The 15,312-nt window shown below is 35.5% G+C and overlaps 1 protein-coding gene across 1 annotated transcript; it reads right to left on the bottom strand.

Moving 5' to 3' along the window:
* Nucleotides 1-925: 925 nt before the first annotated feature.
* On the bottom strand, nucleotides 926-5,725 carry LOC137014938 (N-acylneuraminate cytidylyltransferase B-like). Its single transcript, XM_067379504.1, has 8 exons — nucleotides 5,394-5,725; nucleotides 4,753-4,895; nucleotides 3,751-3,906; nucleotides 3,404-3,537; nucleotides 3,033-3,127; nucleotides 2,784-2,955; nucleotides 1,829-1,994; nucleotides 926-1,707 (listed from the first exon to the last, which is right to left on the bottom strand). Exons 1-8 carry the CDS (start codon nucleotides 5,579-5,581, stop codon nucleotides 1,496-1,498), a joined length of 1,266 nt encoding a protein of 421 aa, XP_067235605.1. The 5' UTR covers nucleotides 5,582-5,725; the 3' UTR covers nucleotides 926-1,495.
* Nucleotides 5,726-15,312: the final 9,587 nt, after the last annotated feature.

Here is a 15,312-nt window from a genome sequence, read left to right on the forward strand (position 1 = left end):
AGCACAAACTCACACAAAAAGCCAAGAGTCAAACCGCCCAACTAAAGGAACCACTGACCACATCATTAACTTTCCAACCGTTGAGTCACGTTGTCCCGCCCAAGAAGACTTGCAGCCTTCAGGTTTTTTTTTTTTTTTTTTTTTTTTAACATCTGCATCACGGCAATTCGTACGTATTTTACGAGGTGGCTAAATCGTATGAATTCATACGACCTCACTCGTACTAATTCATACGTTTTTTGCTAAATCGTATGTATTTTACGAGTTGACAAATTCGTATGAATTCATACGAATGACCTACCCCAAACCCCGCCCCTAAACCTAACCGTCACTGGGGTTTAGACAAATAGTACGAATTCGCACGAGTGAGGTCGTATGAATATATACGAAATAGCCACCTCGTAGAATAAGTACGAATTGGTCGTGAGATAGCGTTGGCTTTACTGCAACGAATTAGGCATAGTTTATGTAATTTGATCAGGTTTCGAATCCATTACGTTCATGCTGAGAAAGCGTAATATTATTTTACTTTTTAAAATATACTTTATTTAAATAGTTTGCTTCATTTCAATTATGGCAAGAATCATTTTTTTTTTTTTTTTTTTTGTGTGTATTTGCCCACCGGCAACTATAGCTGCCGCACATTCACCAAAAAAAAAAAAAAAAAAAAAAAAACCCGGGGAAAATAAATGCAGAACATGTTCACTATAGGACACTATTAGCAGGACTATATGCATGAAACCATTCAGAAAAATGTGGGCACAAATGGGTTAAAGTTATGGCCCAGTTTAAAATCTATAACCTACAGAAGTCTTTAATATCCCTGAAATAGTAGCTTGTTGAAAATAACAAAAATATACATAAAATAACATTTATATTATAAAAAAACAGAAAGTTTGAAAAACACCATTTATTTGAAGTAGGTAGGAAAATATCAGTTTCTTTAAAACAAATCTTAATGACCCCAAACTTTTGAAAAGTAGGATATACATGCACACATACATAAACTGACACCTTAAACATTACAGATTAATTTTAGCTGTGTCCTTCCTGATGTCCTCGGACTGGCAAATATGTAACATGTATAGTTAATGGAAAACTCCTGATGCACAACACTGTCCTTGATGACACTGATATGAAGACATTTCCCTTTCATACTGAAGAAGATTGTTGGTGTGCAACAAGTAAATGAGTATTGCATATTAATACATTGTAAATAAACAGAGAGAGAGAGATCAAGTGAAGAGATAAACTGGAACGCAGTTGTGTTTTTGTTAACAGACACGCACAGGTGTTTTATTCAAATTCGATCATTGTCATGTGTCACAGGGACACATACCTGCTGCTATTATGTTTTTAAATGATCTAATGTGTTATCCAATGTGTATTGTGATGCTGTATGGACATGAATGTGTACTGCTGTCTACAAAAAGAATTGCCTCTAAGGACAATAAAGATAAAGTTCAACAAACTGACTGTTTAAAACAGAAACGTTCTAAAAATGAGCCCTGTCAATGCGATTCTGGTGCTGTGACGTGCTCTTTTTCTCCAGCGTCAGAATGTACTCGGCAAACTCCCGAATGGCTCCGAGGCCACCGGGTCTCTGGCAGATGTATTTAGCTGCAATGAGATCAGCAACAGGTGCATCACATGGGACGCCGTTCAGCCCCACCTGAGAAAGGACATCTACATCTTCAGCTTCTGAACCTGTGAAGGAAAACATCACAGACTGCTCAATAAACCTTTGATTATTTTGCATGTGGTTCCAGGTTTATTTACACCATTCGTTTGGACCTTTGCATCTCTCATATCAACATGACACACTTACCCATGAAGGCCACCTCGTCCCACCGCAGATTTTTCTCTCTCATCAGCCGCTCAACCTCAAGCCCTTTCTGCTGCTCTCCAATCCTGAGGCCACATCTGGCCTGCTGGGCCACTTTCTCCAGGAGACCCCTGGACAGTGGCTCATTCACACTGGATATGAGGATCACCTAATGAAAGTTATGAAACATGGAAATCAAAATGAATACTTTCTTAATACATGTTCTTCTGATCTTAATGTTGAATGTAATTAATATTGTATGAATAAATAAAATGGATTGTGAATGTGTGTTCATAGGTGTTCCTCCACAATAGAAAAAAGTGAAATTAACTGCAGCTGTGGTTACCAGAACTTTACTTTATGGGACTTAAAGGCACAATATGTAAATTTTCGCCACTAGAGGTCATTATTTAAAACAAAGGCATAGCTTGATGACGCCGAGATTGAGCGCTAAATTGTTTATTTTCTCTGGATTTCTCTGAATCAGTGGTTCGGAGCGCATATCAAACTGGTTTGGGTTTTTTTGGCGCACAAAAAGTATTCTTGTCGCTTCATAACATTATGGTTGAACCACTGTAGTCACATGAACTGTTTTAAATATGTCTTTAGTAGCTTTCTGGACATTGAAAGTATAAATTATCTTGCTGGCAATGCAGGCCTCACTGAGCCATCGGATTTCATCAAAAATATCTTAATTTGTGTTCCGAAGATGAATGAAGGTGTGGAACGACATGAGTAATTAATGACAGTATTTTCATTTTTGGGTGAACTAACCCTTTAAACATTCTTGGAAACATCTGAGATAATGTAAGTACACAAGTCAACAAAATGTTTAACACTGTTCTAGTGGTCTCCGAAAATCTTACATATTGTGCCTTTAAATTTTACCGTTAAAATGAAATTATTACAGTGTATAGGTACTATGCCCCATTATTTGTGCCAGCCTACATGACTGCACCTCTTTATCTTCTCTCTGCAGCATCTGTATGCCTGCCACGTCTCGAGCATTGATGGTCACAAGGTCCTCTCCCGAAACCGATGTGTAAATCTGACAATTCGTCAAACAGCCAGACACATTACACAGAAACAGCCTGATCGCCGCTTTCTCCTCTTGGCCGAAGTAGCCAAACCTGCAGAAAAGAGCTGCATTTATATCTTCATTATTGTGTTTTGTCCAGCAGCCACAGACTTTGTTGAAATATCCCACCTCAGAACCCTCTGCTCAGCGACAGGCCAGTCGATGTCCACGTCGATATCAACGCTGTGCTCAGGCAGCATCTCATAGTAAGCGAACTTGTCCAACTAAAACAAACAGAACAGATCAAAATATCTGAAGCAGAGCGTTTGAGGTCATGAGCTCTCATGGGTCATGTTGATTTCTTAGTTTGCTAAATGTTTTTGTCCCATTAAAGCTGGTGGGAAGTATTTGTGAACATCTTGACATTTGACTTTTGTACTTTATTTTAGTTTGTTTCACACACATAGAAATAATTTAAATTTGATTATATTAAATTATTCTAATTTCCATGACTGAGAAGTGAAGGAACAGGTTTGTCACCATATTTTGATAATGTTCACCTGTTCAAGGCCGTTTTCCAGGGCTTTTCTCGTATAAAAATAGAAAGAGCCATTTTCATAGAGTTCCCCACACCAGTCTTGGCGTCGAGGTCTGTGCGCCACATCGATGTTCAGAGGAGTCGGATTCTTACTCCCTAATTACAGTGAAAAACGTTCGGATGTAGTTCCTGCTATTATCATAGCCACAGGGTTAGGTGCCATACAGATCCAAGATATGAGATCAAAGTATATTATTCTGACCTACTTTGTTTGTCATAAACATCAACTGGAAAGTCCTGATATGACAAATTTATACAAAGCAAAAATCTGCAGTTGTTTTCTGTATGGGGTTTGTGAGATGTTTGTACCTTTCTCCTTCACCTCCTCCCACCGAAACTGGTGTCTGCGCACCACTGAAAACACGTAGTCACAACCCTGTTCGGTGATCATCTGCAGGGCTTCTCTGATGTGATGAGGGTGCAGGCATGGAGACGTCGCCTGAATATGACAGACGATGTCCACCTCTGAAACACAGAGAAAATAAATGATAAACACAATAAAGCTGCAGGCCTTTCTGGGTCTTAAATGGTTTTTAATAAAGGCTTAAATATTTGACTTCTTTTAATTGTTTGTAATTGCTCTATATTCCAGTTCTCCCTCTTAAAGTTACACAAATTCATACTGCTTAAAACATCTCAACATTTCGAAAATATGTTAAATATAATTTTCTCTTATAATTCATAATTTGTGCTTCCTAAAATATTTAAAGTTACATATATTTACATAGAAAACTACATTCAAATGAATGTACATGAATTTCATTGTTAAATATACTATAAAAGTTAACAGGTTTTTAAGCACTGTATATTCTTTTTCTGTTCAAATTACAAAAAATATATAGTTTCCATGTAAATTCATATATACACACATAGGATATATATCCTACACATACATCACATGAAAAAATATTATAGTAATTTATAGTAAATATAGAGTTTTTGAACCATACTAAAGTACTTTAATTAATTCGTTGTGCTAATTCTATAGTTGTTGTGGTAATATAACAAATATAGTAATATAAACAAATTACTTTACCCAATACTGTACTAAGTTTTCAACAACTATAGGGCATATTATACTACAATATTATTGCAGTAAAAACTAAAGTAGCCTATTTATTACAGTTGTGCTCAGTTCACTATAATGCTGTAGCATTCATTAATAAAGTGTTGTAAATACTACAATATATACAGTAGCTTATATTTACTATATTTTAGTTTTTTTTTAACGGAAATGCAAAATTTGATCTATGTTAGCAAGTCAGATCATTTTTTTGTTTGCGAGGCATAAATGATGAAGGTCTGTCTCACCGGGTCTCAGTCGGATGAACTCCTGGATAGTCTCCAGAGAGCTGGAAGAATCTTTGGAAACTTCAGGACTGCGGCGATGAACTTTCGCGCCCCAGACTTTTGCGACCCGCTCAATTTCATCGTGATCCGTGGAAACCCACACGCTGCCACACATAACACAGTCATTAAAGACAAGAATTAAGACTAAAAGGCTATTTTAATCTTAGCTAGAAGATGGAAACTCGCCGCGGAATAAAAAACATAAAAATGCCTATTTGCGACATTGAAAAAATTTGCTTTTTTTCCCCCCGACTTATTTTTTTTTATTTTTTTGCGGAAATAGGCTACAAGTAAAAATGTAAGAATTGTGAGAAATAAACTCGCAATTGCTGGAAGTAGTTAGAATTTTGAGATTAGCCTTTTATATTGTTTATTCCGTGGAGGAAACAAGATTCCATATTAAAAAGAATAAATTCAGGATCAAATTCTGTCCTTGCTAAAAACAGCCTATATGGTAATTGTAGCCTAATTTTGAGCTTTAAATACGACCACAAACTTATATCCACCACAAACATTTCAGCTTGTTTCATACACATATATTGAACAACAAAAAAACATATCAAAGTCATATTAAACAATTAAGAAAATATAAATGTAGTTGCCTGTCAGCGACTCCTGAATCCAAGGCAGCTCTCAGCACCCATCCGATGAGAGGAACTCCGGCCAGGTTCTTGATGTTCTTCAAAGGGATTCCTTTACTGCCACCCCGGGCCAGAATCAGAGCCGCCCGGTGAGGGTGTCCAGAGGACGAACAACACGAACCCACCTGTGAGCACCTGTTGCTGTCCATCGCCGCAGTGAGGGAACAGAGAAGAGGAAGCGGATTGGACACACCTTTATGAGAATAATTTCATTTATTCGTTATATTATTAGTTTGATAGATTTAAAAGCATATGTCTAACGATCAGAGGCGGTTTACGGGGCTTCCTCTATAACAAATAGAAAGTCTTTATCTGTCAGATAATCATCATGAGCCGAGTAGCCTACTACTTTTAAGTCTCTCGTATCACTCCGCGATCTCTGACTTCTTTAGGTTATATCAGAGACGTACGTTACAATGTTTCTTCTGTTTTAAAACACTCACAGACAGTGAGCATAAAACTTTTGATAGATGTATAGAAGCTGAAGAGTAGCATATCAAGTTATAATCAAATAACTATATCGAGGAAGAACAATAAACCTGTAGTAAGTGACTCAAGGAGTGGAATGAGAACTTAAAAAAATTAAGACATGAAGTAACTTGAATTGTTGTATAATCATAGGTCTACTAATAATCGATTTTAATGGTTTAGTTCATTAATAATACAAACTAATTTTGTAATTGCTGCCGTGTTCATTCTAATAATGGACTATTTTTCTTAGCGGAATCTTTAAGATATTTTTGTTACACATCATCATTTATGTTTCACTCACTCACCACATGAGAGCAGTAGAATGTCACAGGCTTTGCTTAATCAAAACTCAACAGTTTATGTGCTTGATGTAAAATTATATAATCAATTAACTTTGCTTTTGCCCTATTCTCTTTAAATTTTGTGTAACATCGGAATTTTAACTTTTCCATGAAACACCTGCAGTTTTTGGTGGGTTATTATAGGATTAGATTAAGACTAGAATAATGCGTTTTGTTGTGTTTTTTCTTTGCATGTTTACAATGTTTACAAAGTCCCTTAATAGATGCATGCTCAAATAACATACTAATGTTTAATTATAAATCTCATTATTTTGAACAATTGTGTTGTTCATCATATAAATCTAAGTAACAACAGATTTAAGGAAAATGTTATAAGTTCTGTTAAAAGATGTTATGGTTATTTTATTTTCTGTCAAGACATTTTGTATAACACTGTACAAAAAAATATGGAAAATGTAGTGTTATGAACCTCCTAGTTTGTCTAGAGGTAGGAGGATGTAAGAATTATTGTTAATAAATTAAAAATTATAAATAAAATGACTGATGGCCACTTAAATCCCCTGATCCAGAAAATCCACAAACACCAAATTAGGCAAAAATTACTTAATTTATTTAATAACAATTCAAAAATAACCTCAACAAATAGAAAGAAAGAAATAAAGGAAGCAAATCTTTAAGAAAGGCCCAGCCCATCATAAAACTTGACAAAGAAAACATTAAATAACCCAAACAAAAGAAAATCCTTACCTTGCTCCCTGTTTAACATAAACAAAATTCAAGTTTAAAGAAAATGGCACCTTCTGCCTATGGCTTCTGAATTCAAAACAAAGTATTTACACACAAAGTAAAAAAATTGTTGTTGTTGTTGTAATTTCTTTGAAACACACAGACATCAAGAATCAGCACACGAATCTCAACAATGGTGACATCCTTCATGCCGCAATGGATGCTGGGAGCCACCATAGTATACAATTCATGACTCCCAGCATGCATTGTTGAGATTCATGTGCTGAATATAACCTATTAAAAACAAATATACACTTTTGGTGAGGAGTACAATTAGTGATGGTGAGATGAAGCATTGAAGCTTTTCAGCCAAGTGGTTCACAAAAGGGTTCTCAGGCTTCATTTGCTCACAATACCACCTGGTGGTCAAAGAGTGTAAAACAAGCAGATTCATTACAGATGACCTGATGCAATCTGTGATACACTTTATTTTGCGCCAGTTAAGGCTTAGAAATAACAGTGAAGAAAAAATCAATTTCCACATAGACTAATACATTTATTTGAATGTAATTTCTGTTTGTATATAATGATTGTATAACATAACTGTGTAACAAACATATTGGCTTCAAATGAATGGGGCTATCAAATGTGTGTCAATAAATTATTTGGTCATAATAATAATAATAAATAATCCTTACATTTATATAGCGCTTTTCTGGGCACTCAAAGCGCTTTACATATTGAAGGGGGAATCTCCTCAACCACCACCAATGGTGGTAATAGGCAGGAGGGGCGATATTATTATTCTAAAACCACACATTCTGAGGGGATCATATGGGTTTATGTATCTGTCAAAATGTCACGCCAAGATTCGAACCGCATCCTGAACCAATCAGGCAGAAGCGAGGCTTCGAACGTCATCAATGACATCATTGATCTAAAGCGATACAAACCTCGGCTGCGTCCGAAAACTGGAAAATGCTGCCTTCCGAGGACACATTTCAAGGTAGTAAGGCATCAAGGCACGTCCGAATCCAATGTTAGCTTCACTTCCTCTCTCATGAGATACCTTCCTCAGATCGATTTTTGAAGGAAGCATAGATGTATCCTTAGCTGCCTTTGATATCCCACAATCCTGTGCTTTCCATTCTGTGACAGTTGAGCTCGAAAAATAAAGATGGCGTCCGAAAGTTGCGTTTGCTGCTCAGTTTGTGTATAAATGTACGATTTTGATCAACATATTTCAATTTTGATATCATTTCTATCGAGAAATTACTACTGTAGTAATTAAATTTGTTTAGTTCTCACCAAAGCTCGCGCTATATTGTTGTAGATCATTAAACTGTTACGCTGCCTCAGAAGTCTGTCCGAAATCAATTTCGTGATGTGATTCAAATTGAAATGCTTTATCATTTTAGACTATTGAGTGCTATTTCATAACTGTACTTAATAAGGAGGATGCAAATCTCTACCAGCTAAGCCATGATACCACAGGTGTCATTTTAAATGGCACAAGAGAGCAGATGGAACAACAAGGATTTTGAAAAGTGAGTGTGTTACGTTCCACGTATGTTTTTGTATTTTGTTTTAGTTTTTTTTTCTCTCTCTCTCTCTCTTTCTTATCTGTCTGTCGAGTTTTAGGTTGACGGTAAAGCGGGGCTCATCTTGGTGACGTCATGACGCTCTGACGTCCCAACCAGCGTTCTGCCAATCTGCAGGTGGCTGATCATTTAAAAGGCTTCGGCGGCATTCCACCTGCAGTGAGCGTTTGGGCTTGGACCTCACTCACGCTTGTCGAGCCAGAGCCAGTCATTCTTTGTGTTTGCGAACTGTTTATTTAGTCTGTGGTTCATTGAGACAGTATCTGGTTGTTTGTTTCTGTGTAATAGTTAAGCTGACGGCGTTAGAGAGTGATACAAGTCTCCTGTTAAATGTTTGAGTCCACTCGAAATCTGGCGTGAAGTCATTATCTGTCAATCGAGTGGTTGACAAATAATGAAACCCTTCTCCTGCAGACAAGTCTCTCGTGCGAAATGTTTGAACGCATTCGAATTCTGGCGTGAAGTCATTATCTGTCAACCGAGGGGTTGACCGATAATGAAACCTTTTGCTGCGGACAGCTCAGAGATAACATCAACCTCACTGACCACGGTGAATTCCGCATGGTGCGTGTCAGCTAGCAAATAATGTTAGTTATAATGCGGGTGCTCGCCTTCCCTGTATTTTTGTTTATTTATTTAGTGGAGTTTTAGTTAAGGCGCCGCGCCGAAGTTTTCGGTTTTGTTTTTACATTTTATTTTTGGTAGTTAGTTTAGGGGCGTGGGCGCTAGTTAGTGGGTTTTGTTCTGATTATTTCTTTTCTTTGGCGACATCCTCGTTCTTTCCTTACTTTTACTTTGTTTATGTCTTACTTGTTGACTTATCTCTACCGTGTTAATAAATATCGGATATTAATTGTTTCCCTTGTTGTTTGGTTTGTTCCTCCCCACGCCTCAACAGCTGTATCTCATTTAAATGTTGCGGTCATTCCACTGAACAACTTTAAGCACGTAACAGAGTGCAACTACTTATGATATTTAATTTTCACATGTACACTGCACAGACATGATCTTTTAAATTTTTGATAAACAGGTCAACTTAGAGCAATATGATGGGGTCATCACTTTTGTCAATATCACCAAAAATCACTGGAGGTTTGTGGTAAGTAAAAGAGTGCTAATTTCAATGATAAGCTACTACATATGCCCATTTAGACATGTTTGATCTTTCAGTGACATTTATTTGCTAATTTATTTGTTTCTTTTTATCCAATTTAGTTTGTATATGCTCAGACTGACACCCTTTTCATGCTTGACTCTCTGAGTGGTACAAATGAAATGAAATGAAAAGGCATGCCAAAAATTCGGGTATGATAGTCTGTTTTTAAAAAGATATTTAGCACGTGTAGATCCAAAACAGTAATAATGGAAACTAAGCAAAGTTCATGTTGTGTAAGACTACCATAATCACACACTGCAAAAAGAATTACCCCCAAAAGAGGAGCAATGCGTTAAGAGTGAACGCAAAGAAATACGCCACAAAGATGATCAATGCTCAAACTGTGGATACAGACAAAGAGATCCAGTAGATGTGCTCTACGACTGGGTATTGTTTATCCGGCTGTTGACTTTTCGTTTTAAGTGAAAGCATGTGTTTTCACAACTACATTTAATAATTACAACACTGTGCAAATAAATCCAACAACATTTCCTATTTTCCTCCCAGGTTCAATGTGAAATTTGTCTGAGGTGGTATCGTCTTAAAGTGCCAGCACAGGAAGAACCATGGACTTGTGATTTGTGTCTGTAAGCTATTCAGTTAGAGGAGCTTATGCTGAAAGTGTTCTTACATTGTAAGAAAAAATGTTTTGCCTATATGTTATGTAAATGCTTTACACTTTTTTAGTATTTGGTATAGGCTTCATATTGTTGTGTTGCTTGTTGTCTTCTGCTGGTCTTTTATGTGAATGAATTTTGGGGGAAGAAATACTTGCATTTGGGAGGTTGAAATATTTGTGATATTGGGTAGTTTACTTTTTATTATCTACAAAAACATTTAAAACACCTAAAATGTTTTTTTTTTTTTTTTTTTTTTTTTTTTTTTAATAATTATGCAAGTGAAGTGATATGAACAATGTAAGGGTTTTCAATAACAACCTCTTTTACTTTAAGAAAGTGTTGTGGTTTATGCTCTATGTAAAAAAATGACTTGTCAAAGATCTTTGATTACAGAAGTATTTTTACTTTATTGTACAACCAAGGAGATAGCCTCTTCAGGAGACCGCTCCTGATTTCTGCTATCGTCTCACTATATATACAGGCAAAAGCCCTTCGCCATACATTTTATAGATATTCTGAGAAATTTAACATTTACCATGTGACACATATTCTTCAGCTTGAAATATACATTTCCATACATGTAAACACATTCCTAAATTTTCTCATACAGCATACTTTTTAACTAGCAAGCGCACACCCTTTCTGCTCTTTGTTCATGTATGATTATATTTGTGGAGTGAGACATGCTTATATTATGCTGTATTATTATCAATTTTACTATAATAAAATCTTCTTCAAAGGCAACTATACATTCGTGTTTTACTTTCTTATTATTTTGAACATTATTTTGTTTGTTTTTATAAAAAAATTCATAATCATTTATAGTTATGTATGCAGTTGTCATTGATTTATCATTATTATGGTAGTACTTTAAAACATAAATAATACACAGATACAAAACATAAATTACTCGTTAATCAAACATACTCAAACATACTCATAGTGTTTAATATAGTAATATTTACTGTAAAAGTGTAGTTTGTACCCTTAAAGTGTAATAAAGCTATTTTGTATTGACACATTTCTAAAATTAATATCTTTTGAAAAAAGCATCAGAACAGTCTAAAAGAAGTTGCAAAATATTTATCTCAATTTAAAGAACACAGTCACAGTGTTTAATATAGTAATATTTACTGTAAAAGTGTAGTTTGTACCCTTAATGTGTAGTAAAGCTATTTTGTATTGACACACTATTAAAGTTATCTTAATGTAAAGAACAGTTGAAAAGTGTTTAATGAAGTCATATTAACTGAAAAAGTTCAGTATCAAAGGTCTAAGGCTGTTTTGATGGACACACACAGTTCCAGTTCAATAGCTTTTGATAACACACTCACAGCCTTTCAAAAGAAGTTGTAAAATATTTATATTAATGCAAAGAACAAATAAAAAGTGTTTAATGATAATTTTAACTGAAGAAGTTTAAAACATAAATGACACACACAAACAAAACATAAACGACTGTTTAATCAAGCTACTTAATACAGGGTTTCAGAGTAAAAGTAAACTTGGCCGCATATTCACAGATTCCAATTTCCCGGATCAATAACGTGTGCGCTAAACGCTGTTACTACACAAATAACACCTCTTTTTAATCGTAGTAACACAGACAAGCAGCAACAGCCTTATTTTCCTCAAAACCAGCTTTCATCCGCAGTGGAAAACACGCACTGATCTCTATACGCACACGGCTAAGAGACAGAATGAAAGGAACCGTCTGCAAAGTCCTACGAAACTCCAAATACTTTACTTCAGAACCTCACTGTAATACAATGTTGGTGATTTCTGTGCAGGATTCCACACCACTCCCCTTCACCGCTGGAAAAAAAAAAAAAAACACGAACGTGGGCTATATAAAGGTATCTGTCACATCTGGAATGATGATCTGGCGTGGAATGATCATAAAATCTAGGCTAGGCAGGTCAGTTAATACCGTTTAAAAAATTACTATTAAAACGTGGTGGAAAACATGTGTATCTTTCATTTCCAATGTGTATATCGTAATGTATTACCTTGAAAAATATTTATTGTCAAATGTGTTGAATGTAAAGTCCTCTGAGGAATTACACCATTCAGTGTGAATTTATCTGAGAATATTCTTAAATAAGGAAATCTATTCAGTGATTGGTCCATGCCTATGTCGTCATCCAAAATACCATTTGTGGCACAGCAAAGTGTCGTGAATCATCTCTAAGACGCTGACGCTCTGACACTTAAGATGTAGTTCACTTAAATTATGACTGAGATGCTTCATAAGTAACTTTTAAGCGCAGATTTGAGGCAAGATTTTTTTTCAGATGGGTTACCATGATGGTGATTGGTGGTTCCAGTAGTTGGCCACTAAACGTTTAAACGTTTAGATTATGCTTGGCTGCTGAATCGGAGTGATAAAACACAATTGAAGCAATAAACTGAAGTGGAAATATATGAGTAGTGTTATGGGTAATTCTTTTTTAGATGTCATTAATTATATCTTTTTTTATCAATGAGTTTGAAATATAATAAATAATATGAGCCCGTAATAAATTTTATTCGCTAATCCGTTGATAGTACAACACGGATTATAACTGTACTGCAGGATTGAAAGAAAGAGGACTCTAATAAAAAATATATATATCAGTAATCAGCATACGAATCTCAACAATGGTGACAATAAACAAAATATTCATAAAGATAAATTCGACATAAAAAGCGAATAAAACACAACAAAAATCACAGCAAACAACTATCGTTTTCCAACAATAGTTAGAAAAAAATATATTGTACAATTCAGTTGCATTATTTATTAATAGTGTGATGCATTCTGGGAGGTTTTTTTGTTTTGTTTACCATGGTACCCAGCATGCATTGCGGCATGAAACTTTGGTCACCGTTACTGAGAATCATGGGTTGATTGTTGATATGTTCTTGTGTCACTGCAGAGAAGACTTATTATTTAAATGTATCAATATAGTACATGTTAACAATTACATTCAAATTAACACTGAATAGTAAGGAAAGTCCATGATTCGTATATAACCGTAATTTCCGATCATTTATCTTTTCATAACATTACAAATATTGATATACTACTATAGCTTTGTTTTCTCTTACTTTTATTGAATCTCGTACTTTTATTCATTGTTGCTCATATTATTATTAATTTATATATACTGTAGCGTCTGGACCAATCAGGCACACAAAATTATTCAATATATTTAATGAATTACCTAGTGATGGGAAACCGAGGCTTTCTGAAGCATTTGAGGCTTTCATCAAAATGTGCCAAAAAACAGTTCATTACTCGAAGCTTTTAACACAGTGTGCATTAGCGACATCTGGTGGTCAGACTTGTTTTCTCCACCATAGTCTGTGACATACGGAATCACTCTTGTCTTGAATCTGTTCCATCTAATCTGATCTAATGTCGTCTAAATTAATTTGTGACTATGAGACCACCACTCGTGTCATGTGTAGCCTGCAAAGGATTCACATACTGATCAATAATATAAAACATACAATGATGTGATCATAACTGACATGAGTAGGCTAGTTGAAGTACTTTGGATGAGCTGGTTAACCCTTATATTCTGTTCAGGGTCTCTTAGACCTATCATAAAACCGATATAAAACATGATTAAATGCATTTACTTAAATGCATCAGCTGAAACGGCAATTTTTTTCAAACCAGCCGTCTCGACTTTCCGATACTGCATGACGTTCGAAGCTTCAAACGTCATCAATCACGTGGTATTGTCAATTCGATACAAGCATCGGTACAGTGTGTGATACAATAGTGCTTTGAAAACTGCGTCGGAGCATCGGAGCCCTGGTATCAACCGTCCCATCACTAGAATTACCTATGAACTCACTTTATCAAAGTTCTACCAGAAAGACTCGGGAAGCAAAGAAACGTTTGAATACAATTTATTCAACAGATCCTGCCTGATATTTGCAGATCCTGCCTGAAGATGAAGGCAGGGGCGGAGCCTACCCCCGATGTATGGACAGGGACCGACCTGGTGGTGGTGGGCAGAGGTGGGAAGTCCAGGGGTCAAAGAGTAAAAGTCCTGCCATATTTTTATTCCACCCACTGAAGCATTAATGAGATAAATAAGTGTTTAATTGAGTGATGATTGACCATTATTGAAGACACCTGATGATAACAAGCAGAATCACCAAAAGAGAAAATCACTATTTTTAAGTTACCATCATCGAGGTCAGGGTTTGATTTAGTTGAGCTCTTGACCCTTAACTTATAAATATTAGATTTAGATTGGGCAGTTTTAACTGTATTAAAACCATCCAGACAAACCAAGAGAAAAGATGATCAAGTGGTGTTGGTTATGTTCTCACATAGTTACAGCAGCACTGTGATTCTACAGCAGAAGATCAACTTTATCAATACCAGGTTTTTTTTTAAAAAGTTATCCTTATCACAAAAAAAAAAAAAGATTTAGGCACACACAGAATCAGCATATGAATCTCAACAACAGTGACAAGCAACATTCTGATCAACAGATCAACTCTGAACATTAGAAAACAAGCTACTAAAAAGTCACCGAAAAACAGCAAAATTTAAATAGTGAGAATAAAGAAAATTACTAAGACAATTCAGCTCATAATTTATTCATGCAGCAATGCATGATGGGAGCCATGGATGAATCTTGAATGGTGGCACCCAGAATGCATTGCAACATGCTTTATTACTGTCACCACTGTTGAGATTCACTGATTCTTGCTGTCTGTGTGTTTAAATAAAACTTCTTTTTTTTAAAATCAGATCTTCTAAAATATATTTTTGTATTGTAAAAGTTGATGATCTCCTGTAGTATCACAGTGCTGCTGTAATCAATAATGTAAATCTAACTCAGAGATTGAGCTCTAAATGAGTTCAGTGACTCAGATTAAACAATGATTATATGAAAAGATAACCAACACCACCTGATCATTTTCTAATTTTGCTTGTCTGGTTGGTGTTAACATAGTTAAAACTGCCCAAAGAAAATCTAATATTAAAAAGTCAAG

Source organism: Chanodichthys erythropterus, chromosome 24 (assembly GCF_024489055.1).
Source record: "Chanodichthys erythropterus isolate Z2021 chromosome 24, ASM2448905v1, whole genome shotgun sequence".
NCBI lineage: Eukaryota > Metazoa > Chordata > Actinopteri > Cypriniformes > Xenocyprididae > Chanodichthys > Chanodichthys erythropterus.

Excerpts from the sequence above, each read along its gene's own strand:
- LOC137014938 (XM_067379504.1), bottom strand. The coding sequence starts at position 5,581 with ATGGACAGCAACAGGTGCTCACAGGTGGGTTCGTGTTGTTCGTCCTCT. Across the intron at positions 3,538-3,750 it reads GGAGGAGGTGAAGGAGAAAG|GGAGTAAGAATCCGACTCCT; the intron begins GTACAAACATCT and ends CACTGTAATTAG. Across the intron at positions 1,708-1,828 it reads GGACGAGGTGGCCTTCATGG|GTTCAGAAGCTGAAGATGTA; the intron begins GTAAGTGTGTCA and ends TTTCCTTCACAG.